This window comes from Oreochromis aureus, linkage group 6, assembly GCF_013358895.1.
Source record: "Oreochromis aureus strain Israel breed Guangdong linkage group 6, ZZ_aureus, whole genome shotgun sequence".
Classification (NCBI taxonomy): domain Eukaryota; kingdom Metazoa; phylum Chordata; class Actinopteri; order Cichliformes; family Cichlidae; genus Oreochromis; species Oreochromis aureus.
Genome location: NC_052947.1, coordinates 24,117,316 through 24,137,475, shown reverse-complemented (window position 1 = coordinate 24,137,475; position 20,160 = coordinate 24,117,316). Strand labels below are relative to the sequence as shown.

Sequence of the window (20,160 nt, the reverse complement as noted above, 5' to 3'; positions counted from 1 at the left end):
AAAATAGCAAAGCGTAAGGTGTCTTGCCTTTCTAGGAGAGTTGCACTCACTGAGTGCGTTTGTTCCTAGTGCCTTCCACTGAGGCTGAAAGCACTTATACATCTGGTTTTAATACAGAACTTATCTGAATTAAGTGAAAATAAAAGTCATTGGTGCAAATTATTATGGGAATTTTATTTATTCAGGGACAAATTCAAACAACTATAGCATCTCTTTGAAGTTGACAGCAGGTATTTTGTTTTTGTTTTTAAAAGACTTCACAAAATAGCCTTACATCTTGCTCATTCATCAGGCAAATAAAACCTTAATCTTTTTTTAAGATCACAAGAGTTCTCGAGTAGCCCCCGTCCTTTCACCACTACTCAGCAGTGATGGTGTTCACAACCCTCAAAAGCCCTCCCCCACCCACCATGTCGACTAAGGTGCGCAACCTTCTGTAGTTTCCAATGTTAGGCAAACCCACGACAGCAGTAAAGCTCCCAAAATTGGGGCTACAGGGATACAGTGTCCACAAACCTAACACACTGGTTTATATATCATTTATCATCAGCTTACTGTCCATTTAAACAAACCAAATAAACCTCAACACGTTATGATAACAGCCTCGCCCTTCAACATGTCACCGAGTGCAGATGTAGAGCAAGGTTTGTTAGTCTCTTCAAGCTTTGCCAGCCATAAACATGAAACAGTCTGCATAAACAGGTGGGAGTCTCTTGGGCAAACCAGCATCGCAGCTCATGGGAATTATTATTATAGAGTGGGATATTTGTGAATCTCCGAGTATCAAAGAGGTCGGGGAAGTGTGCTAATGTATGGTCGCTGATGAAGAAGGAAAAAAAGAGACGCCGATGCCGTATGTTCTTGCCGCTGTGCGCTCAAGGTTGGCTTTGGATGTGTCTGCGCAGCTCCTGGGCCTTATCCCGCAAGTCAGGTCTGCTGTCGGACTGCAGCGTTGACAGGGAGCGCTGCAGCTGCTCCCGGCTCTTCACAGACACACAATCCCACTGTTCACTCTCTGTTCATATCAGAGAAAGCACAAAGATATCATCAGTCAATCAATCAAATCTTTATTTCAACATATGAGTAATAAATGTAATCACACATTAAAAAAATCAAAACATGAAATCACTCAAACACGCATATATACACACGATCTATAATTATTTAACTACAGCAATCCAAAAGCGTTCCTTTTCATAATATGTAATTATATAGAATTATCAATTTTTAATGTATAATACAACTACATACATTTTTAATACTCTACTTCATCCATATAGTGCTTTATAAGACTACACATGCTCCTCATTGCTCTCTATACTTTGTTTTTTTTACATTTAGCTCTTTCCTTACCAAATAATCTTTCTTTTGTTTAAATTTAGTGACTATTTGTTCATATCAAAGCACATTTGAACTTATTCTTTTCTGTTATGATTTTCTCTAAAAGCTGCTGTAAACTCTATGTATAATATGAGGAACAAGTCTGAACCTTAATTCAGTGCAAATTGATGGTGGACAAGTCACAACCTGGCAAATGATAATACTGCTCATATGTGACATTTCCACTCTTGGCTGTGGAGTGCAAAGAGTCAGTAAGCAGGAATCAATATTCACCTCCAGTTCTCTTGACGATCAGATCCACGACTGACAGGGCCTCGGTCCTCACAGAGGAGTAACTCTTGTTTTCTGGATAGAAAAGCAACACAGTTGGGCATGAAACGCATGCGTATAAACTATAAAACAAAGTACCAGGAAGTAGTGAAGGGCTTACCTAAAGGATATGTGAGAGCAGCACAGGTCTCTGTGAGAATCTCTGACAGTGAATTCAAGTCTTCATTACCCTTCTCTAGCAGCAGCAACCTGCAACGAAAAAACAGCTCAATACCTTTTAATAATATTTTTTTTTTTTTTTTTTTTTTTTTTTTTACAGCCAGTCGAACACCCTTTCTTTGTTTCGCTGCTTACCCCTGGAAGTATGCCTTCATAGACTGAAGAACAGCCAGCTGCACTTTCCAGGTGCTCAGCTTAAGCTTCTCGCACATCAGATTGCACACCTCTGCCTGGAAACGTGCTATACACACACACACACACACACACACACACACACACACACACACACACACACACACACACACACACACACGAGAACATTACTTGATGATCTTTCAATCAGCTCAAACACATTTCTTGCCCATTCTGTGGTAAGAAATTTGTGGAAGTTCTGCCAGATAACTTAAAAATCCAAGAAACATTAAGTGGCTTAAAATACGTCTAAAAAGTAGACAAAGGGAAAGAATAGTGTCCATTAAAGGACACCATTTTTGAGCTGGTCCTACATTCCCATCTCTTTAAATGCCATATACAATATGTCAAAACAAATTTGGGATTCAGTTTTGTCTCTTGTGAGAATAAACTTACTCTGAGTCTCGGGCTTTCTGGGCCAACTTTTTCCAAGAGTCTCAAAAGCACAAATAATAGCTTCGGTCTGCAGCTCTTTCTCCTTCACATCTTTATCATCATCATCATCATCGTCGTCTTCCAGTGATCTTGGGGATCCAGCACCACTCTCTGGACTTCTCTGTTAAAAAAATATTAAGACAGGTTGAGTTCATTAAAAGACTTTTTCAAAATATGGCATCAATATTTTAATATTCATATTCAAGAGGCAGTAGGGAGGTTTTAACCTTCTTGATTAGAGGGAAAAGGATCTCTGCCATGTCGGCGAAACGGTCCTCCTGGCTGCTGTGCAGCACGTCTCCAGCACAGCGCAGAGCAGCAATTTTGTACACGAGACTCTCCTTACGACATTCCTTCATCACAACTTCCAACACCTCAGAGATGGTGGGCTGGCCGCTGCAAGGCTTCTGTAGCTCCGTGCTGAAAAGAAAGAAGTGTGATAAGAAATTTTGTGATGTACTTGGAAGAAAACATACAAAGAAAAGGCTGTGAGAGACTTTTTACCTGCATTTGGACACTACAGATCCAATGGCTTTCAAAAGCTCCTCCTGGAACAAAAAGAAATAGTTTAAAATAGAAAAATAAAATGAACACTTTTATGTTTTCTTTAGGTATATTACATATCATTACCTTGCCGGCCCACGTGCGCCCAGATAGACCCTGCATTAAAGCTGTCAGCACCAAGCCAAGGTGTGGCGCTACCAGTGAGCCTGTCTGTTCCTTGGCAACAGTTGCCATGGCAGCTGCACCCTGAGCCTTCATCTTCCAGGACTGGGACTGCAGCGCTTTCTGTGTGATGGCAATCAGCTCGGTCATGTACAGTCTGATGCCTCCAAAGCTTCCTGATTAGAAAAAAGTTTAAAGAAGTGGAAACAAAATTAAATCTTTATGTCATCACAAAAAGACACCATCACAAATATAGAGTACATCTGAAGCTGAAAGGATTAGTTGGTAAAACAGGAAGATTTGCTTTGTTTCCTTTATATTGTCAGTGTATTGCAGCAGATTAATCAGTAATGCATCATTTTCATTAATGCTGTCTGGATTTTCCTCACCTGGAACGTTCTCCTGCCACACCTCAGACCACAGCGTGGCATCATGGCTCTCTCCTTTCTCCTCATCGGGACCCGGTGCCTGATGCATGCCCAGGAAAGCCAGTGGCAGCGCCACTCCCGCATGGCCTTTCAGCACATCTGGACTGTAGTGGCTGATTGCATGTACTATCAGTGCACAGGATGACTTGTACACAGGCTCTGGGAGCAAGAAAACACAAAGAGCAGTGTCTGAAAGCTAGCACTGAATTTAGTAGACCAACTTCTTGTGTTTTTTAAATCTAGACCATCTGGGGAAAATATAGGCATATTTTACACTTTCTCACCTTCTTTCTCCAAGTACCAGGTGTTGAGTTTCAGCAGTAGTTTTTCTACACTGCTGTCTTTTGCTGTCTGATGGGAGAAAACAGATGTCCTTATGACTTTAACAAATCATTATTTCTAAATCATCAACAAGATTACTTATCACAATTGCTGCTCACCCTGACCAGGTGTCCCAAAGCAAAGGCATAAGCTTTCTGTACTACAGTGCTTCTGTCATGGATGCCATTCAGCAGGGAGCTCATAAGTTTTCCTGAGGAAACAAAAAACAGTTATCACGGTTATCGCCACACTTCCATCATACAATACACAAACTAGATGAACAGATTCAAACTTGTCCTGTACCTGAGTGTGGGGTCAGATCCTGTGGACACTGCACTGTGAGGGAAACAATTACACTAGCACAGCCACCCTGTGAGGAGAGACAAAGAGTAGCAGGTAAACTTGGAACACCTTGGTAGAAAGAAAATAGAAAGGAAAGAGCCACTCTGTGGAAAAATAGGCAAATGTAAGAAAGATTGGTGTGACGATGCAAAGAAAGCTAAATAACTGTGTTTTTTACCTTGGTGCCCAAGCCTACTCCACTCTTAAGCAGGTCACAGAGTCTGGGAACCAGTTCTCCCAGAACAGCAACATCCAGGTGCTGCAGACACTGAATATAAAGACAGCAAAACATCAAATATATGTCACATGCTTTTGTAGCACTTTAAATAAGGCACCCTTTTTGTGACACATCTACTTAATTAATTAGTAATTTTTTTTACCATGTTAACAGTCTCCATCATTGGAGAGGCTTTGGCAGCACTCAGTCTAGCAGCATCCATGGCACTCTAGAAGTACAGTAATAAAAACTCATGACAACTTTTCATAAACTTATAGGCTTCAATTTTTTTTATGGAGGGGAGTGCTGAGGCTACCTTTTCCTGCTCTGTGGCTCGGAGACTCAGGTAGTTGAGGACCTGAGGCTCCAGAGTGCTGAGGGACTCCAACAGAGCTGGGATTAACCGGGAAGCATGGGGCTTTAGTCTGGCACCGGCAGTCTTACTGATCTTCACCAGGGTCTGGATACTGATTTGGAAAAAAGAGATTGTTGAGAGAACAGAACACACAACTATACAGCAAAAAATTACGACCTGGTAACGTGATGACCGAATGATGAATTAAAGTTGGCATCATGCCATGTTGGACAAGCGGAAAGGTAAATTTCCCATTGTCTTTGTTAATTTTTAACAAGTGAAAGAAAAGAAAAACAACCTAGGAGTCAACTGCAAATACTTACTAAGACATCACCTAACATAATTTGTGCAGGATCATATATTGGTATACAGCAAGCTGCTAAATTTCTGGTTTAATTATGCTTGAAAAACAAAAAAACAAACCAAAAAAAAAAAACCCAAACCAATTTTGCTGTTAATCTCTTACTACTAAAATATTTTACTAGAATTAAAACTAGAATTAAAGCACAAGTTTACATTAAAAGCAACGACTGCCACCGAAGAAAAACCAAACCAAAGTTATAGAAGAAGACATTACCTGAGTGAGCGAACCTCTGCGACGTTGCTAACAATGCCTTTTTCCAGTAGGGTGGGTAAAATCACCGCCACAGTTCTCTGGGCTCCAGAGCCTGTAGACTCACACATACGAGTGCACACCTGGAGAGAGAAAAAGTCTGCTTTAGAAATGGTACTTAGACAAGCACACATGTACACACAAACACATACACACAGTCCAAAGTTGTGGGAAACAGCTTTACCTTACTGAGTGTTTTCAGTGTTAGGTCTGCAGCCTTCCTCACAGACTCCTAAACAGAAAAAAATGTACTTTGTAATAATGTACGTTTTATTTTTTTGTTATGCATCAGAAACAGTGAACAAATTCAAACCTTTGTGCCACATCAATGAAAGAAACACTGATTTCTGATCACTTCCTTCCTACCTTGATGTCATCAAGGACTCTAAACAGGGTCTCCCATATTTCTGCCAGGTGATCAATGAGGTCATCAGCCTGACGGCCTCGAATCAGGTCATTTAAGGCCAGGCAGCTGAAAGAAAAATCCACATAAGCTTTTAGCCTTTAAATCTTATTCTGAACAAACTGCAAACATATTAACAGAGCATCCATTCTAATGCAAGTTAACAAAGTCAAAAGCCAAAGCTGATGATCTTCTTTTTTTAATATAAGTGTATATGCACCTGGACTCTCGCACTCTCCAGGCGTTGTTGGTCAAATTAGAAATTACATCCTGAAGGATCTCTTTGAGATACTTATCCACCTGTAATAAATCAGAACAAGCAAGCATACACACATTACTTAACATCTATGTCTACAGTCAAATAATTACAAATAATGTTTGTTTTTTAATAAATGCAAATGTACAAGAATCAGTTCTTACCAGGGTCTTATCAGTGACCAAAGCATCCCAGATGCTTGTCATGGCCTGACGAATGCTAAGGTTGGGATCAAACTGGTAGCGGTACAGACGAGGAATTATCTGAGGCAGGAATGGAGCCAGCTGTTCCCCGGCTTTAGCTGCGATCATGTGGAAACCAAAAGCTGCTCCCTGAAAGTAGGATAGGTATGATCAGGTTGGAAGGGGCATGGATGTCAGGGATGTAAAAACTGGTGAATACAAACACGATACCTTGCGAGAGTTCCACATGGCATGATGATTGGCTAGGTTCATAAATTTGTACACAAGATCTGGTTGGTTCAGGTCGCTGGCCAATGAACACAGCTCCTTGTATGTGGACAAACCGTGACTGCCAGAAACCACGAATATAGATTATGTACAGAAGTAGGCCAAGAAGGGTGAATGTGTTCAAACTGAACACAAAAATTAAATACATTTTAAAAAGCCTAAATATATTTATTACACTTTCACTGAAAGAGGAGCTAAAAAGGCCAGTAGAGGTGATATGCCTTACCCATCAGGTGTTTTCCCCAAACCTTCTCCCTGGAACACCTCTGTATCCCCTGAGACTGCATGTTTCACTCTGTTTACAAAAAAAAATTAAAAAATTAAAAATTAGCCCAATGCAAGACACGATTGTGAGCTTGTTACAATCTTCGTCCTTCTTCAGTTTAACACTGGTTTCAATCACAATTTCAAGTTTCCCTGACAAACCACTGGAGACCAACAAACCTGCCTGGATCGAACACAACTTTAGGTGGAAACTGAAGGACACCCACAACAATATACTGCTTTTGTTCTATTTTTAAAAGCGCAAAATTTGCTCAATGCATGTGTTCATCCTGCCCATGGTGCACATTAGCTAATCATTAGTCCTCCCACGGTGCTTAATGGACCATTTACATTATTTATTTTTCCCCCTTTCTAAACATTTTGTGAATCCACTGCTTTATGATCCAAGTCGAGTCAGTCAGCTCTGTGAAACAGATACATTCACAGGTCTTACCCCAGAAAACTGAGCAGCATCTTTGTGAGTCCATAATATTCCATTCCCCTTTCTTCTCATTTTTTATTCTGTTCACAAACTTATCAACACTTGCATTATTAAAAAAAACTGTATTTTTAGACCATTTTAGCTTTCAGCAGGGTATGTGGAGGACCTCATTCAACATGCACTACTCTAACAGTTTGTTTCGAAATAATAAACCTGTTTCTAGATTTTTCCCTCCTTCATACACAAGCTTGAAGCTGTTGAATGTTACTCAACCCAACCATCCACTCACCTTTTACCAGTCATGAGCGTTTCAACAAGAGTGGACACCAGTTCCTGCTGGTCACCCTCTCCCCCCATCTCATAGACCAGACCAAGGCCTTTAGATGCCACATCCTGACTCAACTCTGAATGAGAGAGGAAGAGTGAAGCGTGAGGAAGTACACAGGCACAAAGCTAGCAAGTAATGAGCTGATCAAACAGTTCACTTAGACTTGACTCTGATCTTACCGTCAGGGTCTGAGAGAACAGAGATAAAGGCCCCCTGAATCTCTTTCAAATGTGACTGTAAGAGTAAAAGAAGAGAAATAAAATTACAGGTATTTGACATACGTGCATAAAGAAATTTGCACACTAAAGACTTTGGCACATGAATATTTTTCCCAGGAAAGTACAATTTCACAGTTCAAACATCTGATATGTTTTCTACGGCCTATTGTGAACAAAACATGAGCTCACAAGATCTGCAAATATTTGCATTCTGTTTTTAATTTACATTTCATCCCGAGTCTCAAAGTTTGGGGTTATAAATACACACCGTAATCTCCTTGTGCTGGCTGAGTTTCTTGACAAGGGAAAGCAGCCAGATGCAGGATGCCTGCCGGACGTGGGGGTTCTGGCTGGTTATATACTTGGTCAGGATGGCGTTGAGGACCCAGGGAACCACATCATTGTTTTTTACATCTGTCAGGAAAGGAAAAAGTGGAAATTAAAACCTTTGTGGATAAAACATTCAGTGTTTACATAAAAATGGACTGTTGCAGTCGAATATATGCTTAGAAAATTCAAAATAATATTCAGACAGAAAAGATAATCATGCATTTCATTGGGACAACTGCTGGTATAAAGCTGAATATGGTCATGCAGAGTGAGCCTGCCACCATACTGGAGAACCAAATCAGAGTAGTGTGAACTTCAGACATGGCATAATTCATTAACAGCTAAAAAAAATGTTAAAGCACAATACAAGCTGGGACTACATTTTAGAAACGTACTCTGTGGTGGAGTGTAATGGTCCTCGGTGCAGGTCCATGGGTCTCTGGCAGCTCCAGAACTGGTCCCTACTGCACCACTTGTTATGGCCTCTCCTACTGTGAATTGTAGCTCCACCTGCTTGGCCTTGGAAAGATTGAGAATGCAAAAAAACCCAAAACAAACTTGAGTACTGCTGCCAGCAACGAGTTGTTAAGCCGAATGACAGCTCAAGTAGAAATTTTTAGAGACAATACCAGCATATCTGTGCTTGCAAAAGTAACGACCTCAACACAGCCCGATTCATTACCCTGACCTCAAAAAGTAAAATGTTAAAAAACAATCAAACATTAAGCTACCAATTACACCTGTTCATTTGAACCTAGTCTTTTAAACATGTACTATCCATCAGTATGTTTCATACCTCTACAGAGTCCATAAGTCCCTGCAGCAGCTTCTTCTGATGAGGGAAATCTTCATCTCCCACTGGCAGATAACCCAGGGTCATGATGGCTCGTTCCTTCATCTGGAACAAATACACAAAAAAGACACAAACATGTTGATCAAGATAAAAAAGCAGGCAAGAAAATCTGAAGACCCGACATATCATTAATTCATACAGTGCAAATAAACCACCGATATAATGTGTGCCAGTAACGATCACTGGAAAGTGCCTGTCAGCAGCCATTTTTTCGATTAGATTTCTAGAATACCTTTGTACTCTCCTTGCCAGAGGGAATGCGGGCCAGCAGGTTTTCTACAACAGAGAGTTTAGTCAAGCCCTCTCCCTCTGCAGGGATCAGCAGGGGGCCATTACGCCCAATTTCCCCCAGAGCTGTACAGGCTGCTATAGCCAGCATTGCACTGCTGTTGTCCAGGAAGGAACCTTGACGCACATGAACAAAAGTGGGTCAAACAGCATACACAGAAGCAAATCATTATTTATGATATAAACTTTAAAACTGCCAACTAAAAACTAAGGAATTAAAAAAAATACTGTATAATCATTGCAGTCTAGGCAAAATAAAATTTAGCATCAGTTTTTGGTACTCCAACAGTTACCAGGCCAGTAAATAAATGAAGCTGATGTGAAATAATTATATACCAATTGTCTTTGTTGCCATGGCAGCAAGTTCATCATCTTCCTGGGAAGAGATGTTCATCTGCTGCCCCATGTTTTCTGTCGAATCAATGGATGTGGCAGCTTTTTTCCTGCTCATGTTCCTTCCGACCATATAGCCAAGAGCCAAGATAGCACCATGCTGAGTTTCAGGGCTCTGTGATTTGACAAAGCAAATAAACATTAATGCAAGGTAAATTTTCCACACCTATAAAATAAATGAAGCTACGAACGGCTGTGTAGCAACAAAGTGGCATTACGTGGTTGTCTTTGGTGATTTTGACGAGGTTCTGCACGGCCTTCTGCAACTCGTTGCCAGTCATAGTCGAAACCACAACAGCATACAGCTGGGCTGCCAGCTCCCTCATGTCCTCCTTGTTTGTGTTCATCAGACTCTGGGGGAAAAAACATCTGCTATTACAGCGATGAGATCTGTAAAATGTGCACTAGGCTGATGGTTTTACAATATCACAACACAGCTGAGCAGCTGGATTATCTGGTATCTGTCTCATTTGTGAAATAGTAAATACCAATATTGGCACTAACATCCCACATGTTTATGATACTCACTTTAATCCAGTCGATTTTATCAGCAAATCTGGGAGCCAGTTTCTCCGGGCACACAGACACAACCTCCAGTAAACAGTACATGACAGGGATTCCTGTTAAGAGATTATTACATTAAGTACAATTTCCTGATAAACATAAATACCTGGAAATGCACATGGATTCTTAAAGGAACACTTCTAGCAGAACTTATTTACATTAAGCACAAATTGAATTTTGCAGTCTTCTATCAAAGAGACAGTCTTCTTTTGAAGAGTCAAGAGATTTTTTTGTTACTTAAATATTCACTGCACTGCATTGCTGCAGAGCAAAAAAATATATGTTCCAAAAACTGCTTGATTGCTTAAGAAACACATAATAACTGTAAGTGCTTCCTCACCTCCTACAGCAGAGAGCAGCTGCTGCAGAAGATCCATGTAGACATGTACAGGATTTGCTTCAGAGCCCTTTGACCCTGAGGGCTGAGAGTAAGAAAACAGCAGTGTGTGGACATAGCGGCCAATGGCAGGGGCATCATCCTGCATGTCTGACAAGCGTGTGGACATGGGCATGGCCCCGGCACTGTGGGCTAAACACATCCTCAGGTAGAGCATGATCTGGGACAACAGGAAACGGAAATGAGACGGATTAGAAGACAAGCATCTAGCATAGGTATAAGAGTATAAGATGGTCTAGTGCAGGGCTCAGCAACCTTTAACATCCAAAGAGCCACTTGGACCCGAACCTCTGTGCACAGCATCTGCAAATTGGGCCTGTACGAAGTCACTTTCATCTTTACGCAGGACTGTAAGCTGTCATCTGTGAGGTGTGAGCGGTGTTTGTTTTTAACATAGTTCACGGTGGAGAATAGCTGCTGACATAATGTGGATCCAAAGATCCATAATTGGCCTACCTGGGGTTGAAAGTCTCAATAAATGCATGGCGTTTCGGCGGGTATACCGGTTTCCGCGAGTGTGATGCTTATTTTGAACGACGAAAAATAATAAAATATAATTTTATTTTTATATTTCAATATCACAATAATCTTCCAATTTAGAACTACAAGTTAAAAAAGAACTAAACACAAATAAAATACACTTCAGCTAAATACTTCTAATTTATTTTCCCAAACCACCCGGAGCCGCAGTATAAGGACTAAAGAGCCGCATGTGGCTCCGGAGCCACAGGTTGCCGACCCCTGGTCTAGTGTCACGATTAATAGATGTCGTGAGGTCATAACAAATTCATATTTACCTCGCCAAATGCAGAGGGGTTGAAAGGAATTGTGGAAGTTCCCACAATGTACTTAGCCGGAGTCTTGATTCGCTGAGCGGCCTAATAAAGACAAAAGCGCAGAGATTTAAGATTTAAAACGTCTTAGTAAAAACGCCATCATGAGAAACTTGGAGAACATGCTCAGAGCCTCACTTTCTCCTGGACATAAGCCACCATATCAGGAAAGGAGGGCATAGGTTTTGGTCCCTCCTTCTCTGAGCTCTTGGCATGGAAAGCCCTCAGCACCCTCTGGGCCTCCCCAGACACCTCTTCTCTTCTACAACACAGAAAAATAAGACACTTCAAGCTTTTCTGCAGGTAAGTACACCTAGGAAACATTTTAGTTTAAGCTCAAAGCTTCTTGTTTGTACTAACAATAATTTTATGACCCAGTAAAATGTTTACTGTGTGTTCTTATCATTTATTCACCACTACACAAAAGATTGCTGTGTTTTTCAAACTTACGGGTCTCCAGCAGCCAGCAGCAGTAGGTATCTTGATGGCACATGATCAGGAGCAAAGACTGTGCTGGCAAACTTCATGGCCACCTGGCGAACCTGCACCTCCGGCTGTTACAAACCAAAACAAAAAAAAAAGAACTATATCAGTGCTTGATTTGCCTCATTTCTACTTATTAAACCCACCAAGATTAACGTTTATTCTACCAGTTCTGCCTCTCACCTTTCCAATATACGCAGCTACCAGGGCCTCCATTAGGTTGAGCAGTGCTCCTTGGAGGTTAGCGTAAGCTCCAACCATCATAGACAAAGCTTCCTGAATGGCTAGACGGACATCAGCTTCCTCCTGAAGAGGAATTTTAGAAATTTCAATACCAGATGCACAAGAATACAGTTTAAGCCAATAATTATATATCGACTGGGAGTGCCAATATCTTGTAAAGCATTAGTTGGTTGGTACTCAGTTTTCACTGCAAGCAGCGTCTTTCCCCTACCTTACACATGGACTCAAAGAACTGCTGCACAAGTGCAATGTCCTTTGTGAAGAGCTGAGGCATACGACTAAACCAGAGGACCGAGATATTTTGTATTAGATCATTTGAAATACAATGCAAGACTGGAAATGTTTAAATTAAAAAAAAATTCATTATTTCCTTATACCTTGACAGCTTTCCAACAGCAGAGTAAGCAACACATAGTAACTTAGGATCCTGCAAAGACAAGTGTTTCCCAGTAAGTATATTTCAAATTAAAGTGCGCAAACTTGTATGAACTTCACATTATTTATGTCTGATGCCATTTGCACTTTACCTCCTTGTATTCATTGATGAGCTTGGTAAGACCATTAAGCAACATTAGCCCTAAAGGCTTATTAGTGTCAGGGCATCTAATGAAAAATCAGAGAGATAGAATCAGCTTTTAATTACTTGAAACACACTGATGAAGACAGATGTGTCTGTAGGAAGACGAAGAAAAGACTTACACCATGCAGATATGATGGACAAACTGTAAGGTGAGAGACAGCAGTTTGTTGTTTGTGTTGGCCCCAAACAGACCGTCATAAACAACCTACAGAGGACAGACAGCAAACTAGTGAGAAAAACTGGAAATTTTACTGTTTTGCATGGCAGTACCTGAAAAATACCCACATATCAGAGTTATCTGGATACACTAAAACAAACTTCACACTGAATAAAAAAGAAAACATGGCCAGAAGCATCACAGATCGTACCTGGATATTAGCTGGAAAGCACTCTGCAGCCAGACGTGAGCGTAGAAGATGCGGCAGGATCTTCAGCTTAACTCTTGTGCTTACTGGCTCATGTTTCAGCTCTTGCTTCATGCCGCCCCCCTACAGTATACATATAAAGGTATTTTACATTTCTACGTGTCAAGAAAATACTTATGTTGACAGGTTATGTTAAAAAAAGAAAGTTTAAATGTTGAGTTTGAGTTGACAAACCTTTGTTTTAAGAGGGACATCCCCTAGATACACTTTGAACATCTTGTTGATAATTAGAGGATTGTTCCAGTCGATGATGCTGAAACATTACAAAACAAGTGCATTACTAATGACAGGAATGACAGTTTGACAGTTTATTTAGCTCCTCAGAAATACTTGAAAAAGTCTGAGTTAAATTTTTTTTTTTTTTTTTTACAAAATCTAGGAAACTGTTAAGTTGTATAAACTACCAGACAAAAGAAGTACTTAAAAGTGGAGGACTTGGTGATGCAAATACAAACACAGACATAAATCAAGTTTCATGGCCTACCTTTGTTTGCTCTTCAGCTCCAGATCAGCTGCAGTGGCCACACTGTGTCTGGTGTCACTTGACGCCACCACCAGGTGGACCACCGTCTCCACTTCTGGGACTTGCTTTGCCTCAATGAACTTCACTATACCCAGTTTACACTGTTGGAACCAAGTACACAACAAGGAACTATTTAGTCATAGTTAACATGACACATGGTGCTTCATCGTCCACATTTATATTAAAAAATATACATTACAGAAGAAATTGCCAAACAGTCAAATTAGGGATGAAGGTGGAAAATGTATAGACATAATTGATTCTAAACTGAATGTGGCCCCAGCTATTCAAAGATTTGCCTTACAAAAATATACCTCCATATCAGAGTTTGCCGCAGATTTGAATATTTTTGTGCCGATAACCTGTATGTATCCACAAGCGGAGGCACAAGCACTGCATGTGTATAGCAATAATCATCTCCAGTTACTCTTTACGCCTGCAGATGGACTTCAAATGCACAGTGCTGAACTGCAGCTGGTCGTTTTTGTCATTCTCTGCATCATCTGTGATCTCAGTATAGTTGTCCATCTGCTGCATGTTTTGATGAACATGAAACTCAGTTACAATGAAACCCAGTTTGCATCGGCTCTCCAGAGGAGAACAGGGACCGTCTTTGTTAACTGTAGTGTACAATGGTAGAGTTGGACACTATTCCAATGAATGATATTCAGGATTGGCATTAAAGTCACCTGACTAGCAAAAGACTGGGATGGCCTAGATTAGTTGGTAAACAACTGAACTTTCAAAACATCGGCAAGGGGGACCAAATCTACCAGATCAACAGGGCATTGAGCTATCCACGCAGACAGACAAAAACAAGTCACCAAACATAGTTGGATGGGCATAAATATACTTGGTCGGCCTGCCCAAACACTGAGCATATTATCTTTCCAAACAGATAAACATATAAAGCCAGTACCCATCCTCCCAGTTCAGTTTGTATACCTGCTCCAGCTGTTCAGCATTCCACTGGGCTTCTCCAATCACCCTCTTGGCAGCATAAACACTCATCCCCGGAGGAGGCTGAGGGAGACCCTGACTACTCGCAGCCACTGTCCCATCTCCAGAAGTACCCTGGGAGGAGGAGGGAGCGGGGCGAGTTGGAGATTCATTCAGCACAAAGCTAGGAGGAGAAGGACACTACAGGTCAGCAATTTGTGGTAAAAATACTTCTCAAAAGCAAATAATTTCACCAGAGGTAGGTCTGCAACCCTTATTCGCTTATGAATCATCAACTCACCCATAAGGCATCAGTAAAACATCTAACATGAACTCCAACAGCAGGTGCATTGTCTTTGGCCGCTCAGTTAGGTTAAACAGAGAAGCACTCTTGGCGGTGTCAGTAGGATACTTTATGTGGTAAAGAGTAGGGATCAGCAGGTGCATCAGACTAAGAGAGAAAATAGAGTATGGACAAGTCATTTTAAATTAAGAATAATAAACTGATATCTCAAGATTGCTTAACACACATGTTACACAACCACATCCAAAATGCGTGTTTGGATGCATCCCCTCACCTGTCCTGCTGTGGCTGTGGTTTTCCTTCCATGGCAGTGATGAGGGTCGGGGCTAGCTCACACTGTTTTACCACCTCCAGACGAGGGTAGCCCATTTTAATGTAGATGATGGTGAAATTCTGTGTATAAATGTGACCATCAAAACTCTGCTCTCAATAATAGGCCAATTTTTAAAAACCCAAGTCAATCTAGGATCACTAACTAGATTAAAAAACCACATAAACGTCAACTCAATCATGTGTATTAAATGGTGTGTTTTTTTAAAAAAAAACAAAGGGACAAAAACACTGATCTGATTAAATCCCATGTGGTAACTGTGTGATACCTTACCAACGCTGTTCATTGGCCCATAAGGCAATCACGCCCACAAGGCAAACACGACATCCTCCACTATATGGCAAACATCCTAATATGAGATTCTTACCGTAACGAAAGAGGCAGCTGCAGGGTCTTGGTACTGCACAAGCAAAGTTTCTACTGGAAGTTGAATCTTAGGCCGGCTTTTTATCCTCTTATTCAGGTGGACCAACAACTCCATTACCTAGCAGAGAAGGTGCAGTTTCCACATTTTATTATGTAGTTAAATTAGACAGATGCATAAACAAAGTGAAAGGGAACTAAGCTCCTTGAAGAACCTTTGCATCTAGAGAACTGAGTCTATATCTCTGCTACACCTTCAAATAATTTTTTTCTGGGCTGAACTTTGAAGTAATGATACTGCTTTAATGATACTGCTGATACTTTATAAACACATCTCCCTTGTAATGCAGTCATTATAATCTCTTAAGTAACAGAGACAGGCTACACCCTTCTTACTTTCTTCCGCACCCCCTCTTGAACGCTGGAAAGCTTGAGGAGAACAGGGGGTAGGAACTTGGAGATAATGTCCTGCAGCTGTTCATCTGTCTCTGCATGGCCCAGGCGAAGGAACACACGTTCCAGTTGATCTGTCAAAAACACATATAATACCCTTGTTAACACATTTTCCAGGCGGTATTTGTCACACGCTAATTATTGGCCCCATCATGGCTAATTTCGCAATATCTTTCTATTCAAGTATCTCACTAATACACCCCAAAGAGGTGTCTGCAACACAGAGACTACGACCTTCAGTTTAATATAGAGGGAGAGCAACATGCATGCTTAAAACGGTCTTACGGGCATGTTGCTGCAGTTCTGCTGATAAGTTCGTCCTGTCAGCTCCTGTGCTGGTGCGACCATCACCCAGCCCTGCCTTCCTTCTCCTGGCATGGCTCACCAAGCACCCAGCTAGCTACAACAACTGACAAGACTATTCACGCATTTGATCGTTTCTGTATTATTCAACTAGCTTTTCACTTAAGGTCACATCCTGCAGGTCAAATCCCCAATACCCCGAATATCCTAGCAGTTACTGCGCACTTTCAAAGTTTCATAAAATTATATATATTAATAGCCTACGTGATAGTTTCATTTTGACCATGACTGGGCAAACGGCCTCCTGACGATAGCATTCTGGTTAGCTTAGTAGCTAGCTATCGCACCTACCCCTGGTTTTTAACTAAAAGAAGCTTTAGCGTTACACAAAAAAGCACCTCAACTGTCAGGGCGGATCAGGCATTTTCCTGGATACGTTTTTAGAAACCACGAGTGCGACATTTGACAAAATATGAATCGCCAATAACCCAAAAAGAAACTTACTGAGTTCATCCTGGGCAGCCATGTTTGCAGAAAGTCAATCAGCGACCCCCCAGTTTAGACAGTGTTACTGCGTCCACCGGCGCCACTCCTAAGCTACTGCTTCATCACCCCAGACACCAAAAACGATTAAATGACACACAAGAAATCACAAGGAAGTTTTGTACATTTAAGAGAGCCTACATGCTCTTATTCTACAGGCTCTCACGACAAATACAACGAGATAGATCGCCCTATCACTGGCATCCTTTTCTGTCACACCGTCTGCACGTCCCCTTCATTACATCCATGAATCTTCTCTGTGGTCTTCCTCTTTTCCTCCTACCTGGCACCTTGTTATCCAGCATCCTTTGTCAAATATATCCTTCCTCTGCACATGTCCTCTCTGACTTTGTCTCCAAACTGCTCAACTTCAGTTGTCCTTCTGATCTACTCATTTCCATTGAAATTCTTAACCTCTTTAGCTCCACCCGTCTCTTTTTTTTGTCAGCACCATCATCTCCAAACCATACATCATAGCATGTCTCACATTTCCCATTTATTCTTGCTGCTATTGTTCTTTCACAGCTCACCCCTGACACAAATACACTCTCTCTCGTACACTATCCATGGTTTTGGCTGGTTGATCCCGGGTATTTAAACTTATCCAACAGGAGTCCATGGAAACTCCATGGAGACATGCCTGACCTCATCAGTCAACGTATCCATTGCCACTACAACCCAGAAGAAGCTTGTAAGACCCTACTCCCGATTTAATCCCAGCCCCACCATGAACCTATCGGTCACTGCTACTGCACACCTCACCACTCTCTCACTTTTCTCATACATGTCCAACACACTACTTCATTTCACTTCACTACAAATACACTGGGCTTCTTTAAGTTTCCAGTCCACTTGCTTTTCTTTACAAGCTCCTTACATTACCATGACCTGGATGACTGAGAACCTTCACAGACACCTTCTTTTCATAGCTGTCGTCACTTCCTCCTTACTAATCCTCTGCACTTAATGATTCACCAACTTTCCTCCATCTTTCCTCCTCAAAGTACTCCTTCCATCTTCCTAGGACACTCATTAGCAGCTCTGTCCTTAATCACTCTAACCAGCTGCACATCCTTTCCAGGTCAAAATCTTTGCCAGTCAACCAGTACAAGTTATCTATTCTTTAGTGTCCAGCCTTGCATACAACTCACTATAAGCTGTGTCCTTTGCTTTTGTTCCAGTACTGCTGTCCCCCCTCTTTCTTCGTCATCCTCTTCCTTCAAATGCGTTCTTGTACCCTTTCCTTCCACCACCAAAGTCTCATTGTCTACTCTCCTCAGTCCAGGGGATACACGAAATAACTTCTTTGTACAATTATTCACAAATTACTAATTCAGTACTAATTCTGGAGCATTAAATCCCAACCTAACAAACCTCTCACAACCAGGCAACCCAAAAGTTATTTTCATCAGATGCCAAAAAGGCAGCCTAGGCTAAGTTAAGCTACTATTAAAAAATCCTTTGGGATTTAATTTAAGCTTAATTGTTTTAGCCCTTGATATTACAAATTGCACAATTAACTCCAGATTTTTTAAATTTATTTATAGATTTAAAAACAAAAATAACTTTCTCCTCTGGGTCTCAAGGTGCAGCTATAGAAATGACAAAATATTAGACCAGCACTTTTTTTTACTTTTTAGCGCTGGGGATGCACGTGCACTTACTACCTACGTCTGTGGCTGCGTTCCAGTTCACGGGCTCGCCTCCCGATCCGCAGATCTCACAGCGCCTGGATAGGTTACTGCACCACGGCCGTGCCTGTGGAGGCGGTGTGGGACACCGCCGTGCTGCACGGCACGAATCAGCAGCAGCTGTCATGTGAATCAGCTGTACGAACAAGGAAGGGGATAAACAACAACACGACCCGAGTCTTTCTAAATCAAGGTAAAATAAAATAAAATAAAACTCTGTACACTTTAATGCGGACATGATGTGAAATACCGGCGAAAATTGTGCAGAGGAAGCTAGCTTTGCGCCAGTTTGTGTGAAAGCAGGGTGCATTTCGTGACTCCTGTGCAGAATTAGCCGAGCTATCAACAGCTAAGCGTTAGCACTGGCACAAACATAAGTTGGCACGCTCTCATGCCACTGGACATCTCGCGCTGTATGCTTTGGCTTTGTTTGTTGGTCTGTTGCTAAACTTGCATAAGAAATAACAGTAGAGAAGTGCTAGATGAAATGTTCTGCACTACATAAAGTGGCGAAGGGGGTAGCTACAGGCCTGTGTGCAGCCTTCTTGTGAGGGGCATTTAAATCCCATTGACTCGTGCAGTAAGAAGTTAGCTAACGCGATAGGTGGCTTAACTTAACAGTTAGAAATGCTTTGCCCTCTCTAACTGTTAGCACCAAATACTGTTGAGCCGCAATGCCCCACGAACACACATTAAATTAAAGCCGGTGGGTATCATTTAAATATAAGCGAGCTAGTCAGCCGAGCTAGCAAGCTGCGCTGTTTGTTCAGCCATTATTTGGCATCCTAACAAAACGTAGGCTAGCTGGCTAGTTAGCTTGTTGGCAGACAACAAAGATCAGCAAAGCCAGAGGCGTTCAGGCAGTGTTATTAATGCGTAAATACAATTCTGCTGTGATTTAATGGAGATATTTATTTATCCCAATATATATATTATGCCAGACGGAGGTTATGCAGGGTTTTAAAACGATTGTTTTAACACCCTGACAAAGAGTAAGGATGTAAACATTGTGCTTAAGGATTTTTAATCCCTCAACCCAGAAAACTTGTTCCAGCCTGTGATTGCCTATTACATAATTAGGTCGCATGCCACTAATTGGGTCTCATGTAATGTAGATTGCAGTGAAGTAACCTTATAAAGAAATATAAGGCCAAACAAACACAACAGCTTCACCCGTTGATCCTTTGTCTGGATACACAGGAACCTCAGAGTTGGGAGTGGGATGGGTGGATGGGACAAAAATCTGAAAAGGGTTGTTGGCATGAGCAAGGATCAATAGATCATATCCACATTTGTCGAATCTCTATCTCCATCTAGTGGCGAACCTGTCAGTTACACGCAAGTCAGTTACCCAATGGGTTAAAACTGCTAATGAGCACAAGATCTCCAAGTAATGCGATTTGTATTTTTTGCAGTCGTCAGAAAAACTAAAGAATTTCTAACACTATAACTATAATGAAGCTATTTGAAATTATATATCATTGTGATGAGTGTGGAAAAAGTGAAATGGGAGGTGAACAGTTGTTAAATGGCATTTTGTA

At 41.3% G+C, this 20,160-nt stretch overlaps 2 protein-coding genes across 13 annotated transcripts in view; one reads left to right on the top strand and one right to left on the bottom strand.

Annotated features, from left to right (window-relative positions):
* Nucleotides 1–153: 153 nt before the first annotated feature.
* ecpas (Ecm29 proteasome adaptor and scaffold) lies at nt 154–19,806 on the bottom strand. Of its 7 annotated transcripts, none has more exons than XM_039613592.1 (50): nt 19,793–19,806; nt 18,593–18,755; nt 16,026–16,156; nt 15,634–15,750; nt 15,210–15,328; nt 14,933–15,082; nt 14,638–14,815; nt 13,654–13,793; nt 13,344–13,422; nt 13,113–13,232; nt 12,864–12,949; nt 12,692–12,767; nt 12,542–12,591; nt 12,376–12,442; nt 12,105–12,227; nt 11,889–11,992; nt 11,577–11,700; nt 11,403–11,483; nt 10,549–10,765; nt 10,173–10,264; nt 9,863–9,997; nt 9,588–9,759; nt 9,196–9,368; nt 8,907–9,008; nt 8,506–8,629; nt 8,049–8,194; nt 7,742–7,796; nt 7,524–7,638; nt 6,755–6,823; nt 6,472–6,589; nt 6,223–6,390; nt 6,023–6,102; nt 5,766–5,871; nt 5,584–5,631; nt 5,364–5,482; nt 4,748–4,898; nt 4,595–4,660; nt 4,393–4,482; nt 4,176–4,242; nt 3,992–4,083; nt 3,836–3,902; nt 3,513–3,710; nt 3,088–3,299; nt 2,962–3,005; nt 2,685–2,877; nt 2,419–2,578; nt 1,966–2,071; nt 1,772–1,860; nt 1,615–1,686; nt 154–1,015 (listed from the first exon to the last, which is right to left on the bottom strand). In XM_039613592.1, exons 2-50 carry the CDS (start codon nt 18,744–18,746, stop codon nt 876–878), a joined length of 5,685 nt encoding a protein of 1,894 aa, XP_039469526.1. In that variant the 5' UTR covers nt 18,747–18,755; nt 19,793–19,806; the 3' UTR covers nt 154–875. The 7 variants fall into 7 exon arrangements, with proteins under 7 accessions (XP_039469526.1, XP_039469524.1, XP_039469525.1 ...); XM_039613590.1 differs by lacking the exon at nt 19,793–19,806 and adding an exon at nt 18,870–18,931; XM_039613591.1 differs by lacking the exon at nt 19,793–19,806 and adding an exon at nt 18,870–18,931 and having other exon boundaries at nt 18,596–18,755.
* kdm4c (lysine (K)-specific demethylase 4C) overlaps nt 18,676–20,160 on the top strand; it is a 31,226-nt gene continuing 29,741 nt past the window's right edge. For 5 of the 6 annotated variants that reach the window (XR_005613420.1, XM_031747020.2, XM_031747022.2 and 2 more), the window contains exon 1: nt 18,676–18,812. The gene's annotated coding sequence lies outside the window, so the exon portion shown is untranslated. Of the gene's footprint in view, nt 18,813–19,220; nt 19,326–20,160 lie in introns of those variants that run through there. The other variant, XM_039613595.1, reaches the window with a different exon arrangement.

Coding starts and splice junctions, on each gene's coding strand:
- ecpas (XM_039613590.1), bottom strand. CDS start 18,929: ATGCACCCTGCTTTCACACAAACTGGCGCAAAGCTAGCTTCCTCTGCA. Junction 12,228..12,375: donor TCTTTGAGTCCATGTGTAAG/GTAGGGGAAAGA, acceptor ATTCCTCTTCAG/GAGGAAGCTGATGTCCGTCT. Junction 2,072..2,418: donor CAGAAAGCCCGAGACTCAGA/GTAAGTTTATTC, acceptor GTGTGTGTATAG/CACGTTTCCAGGCAGAGGTG.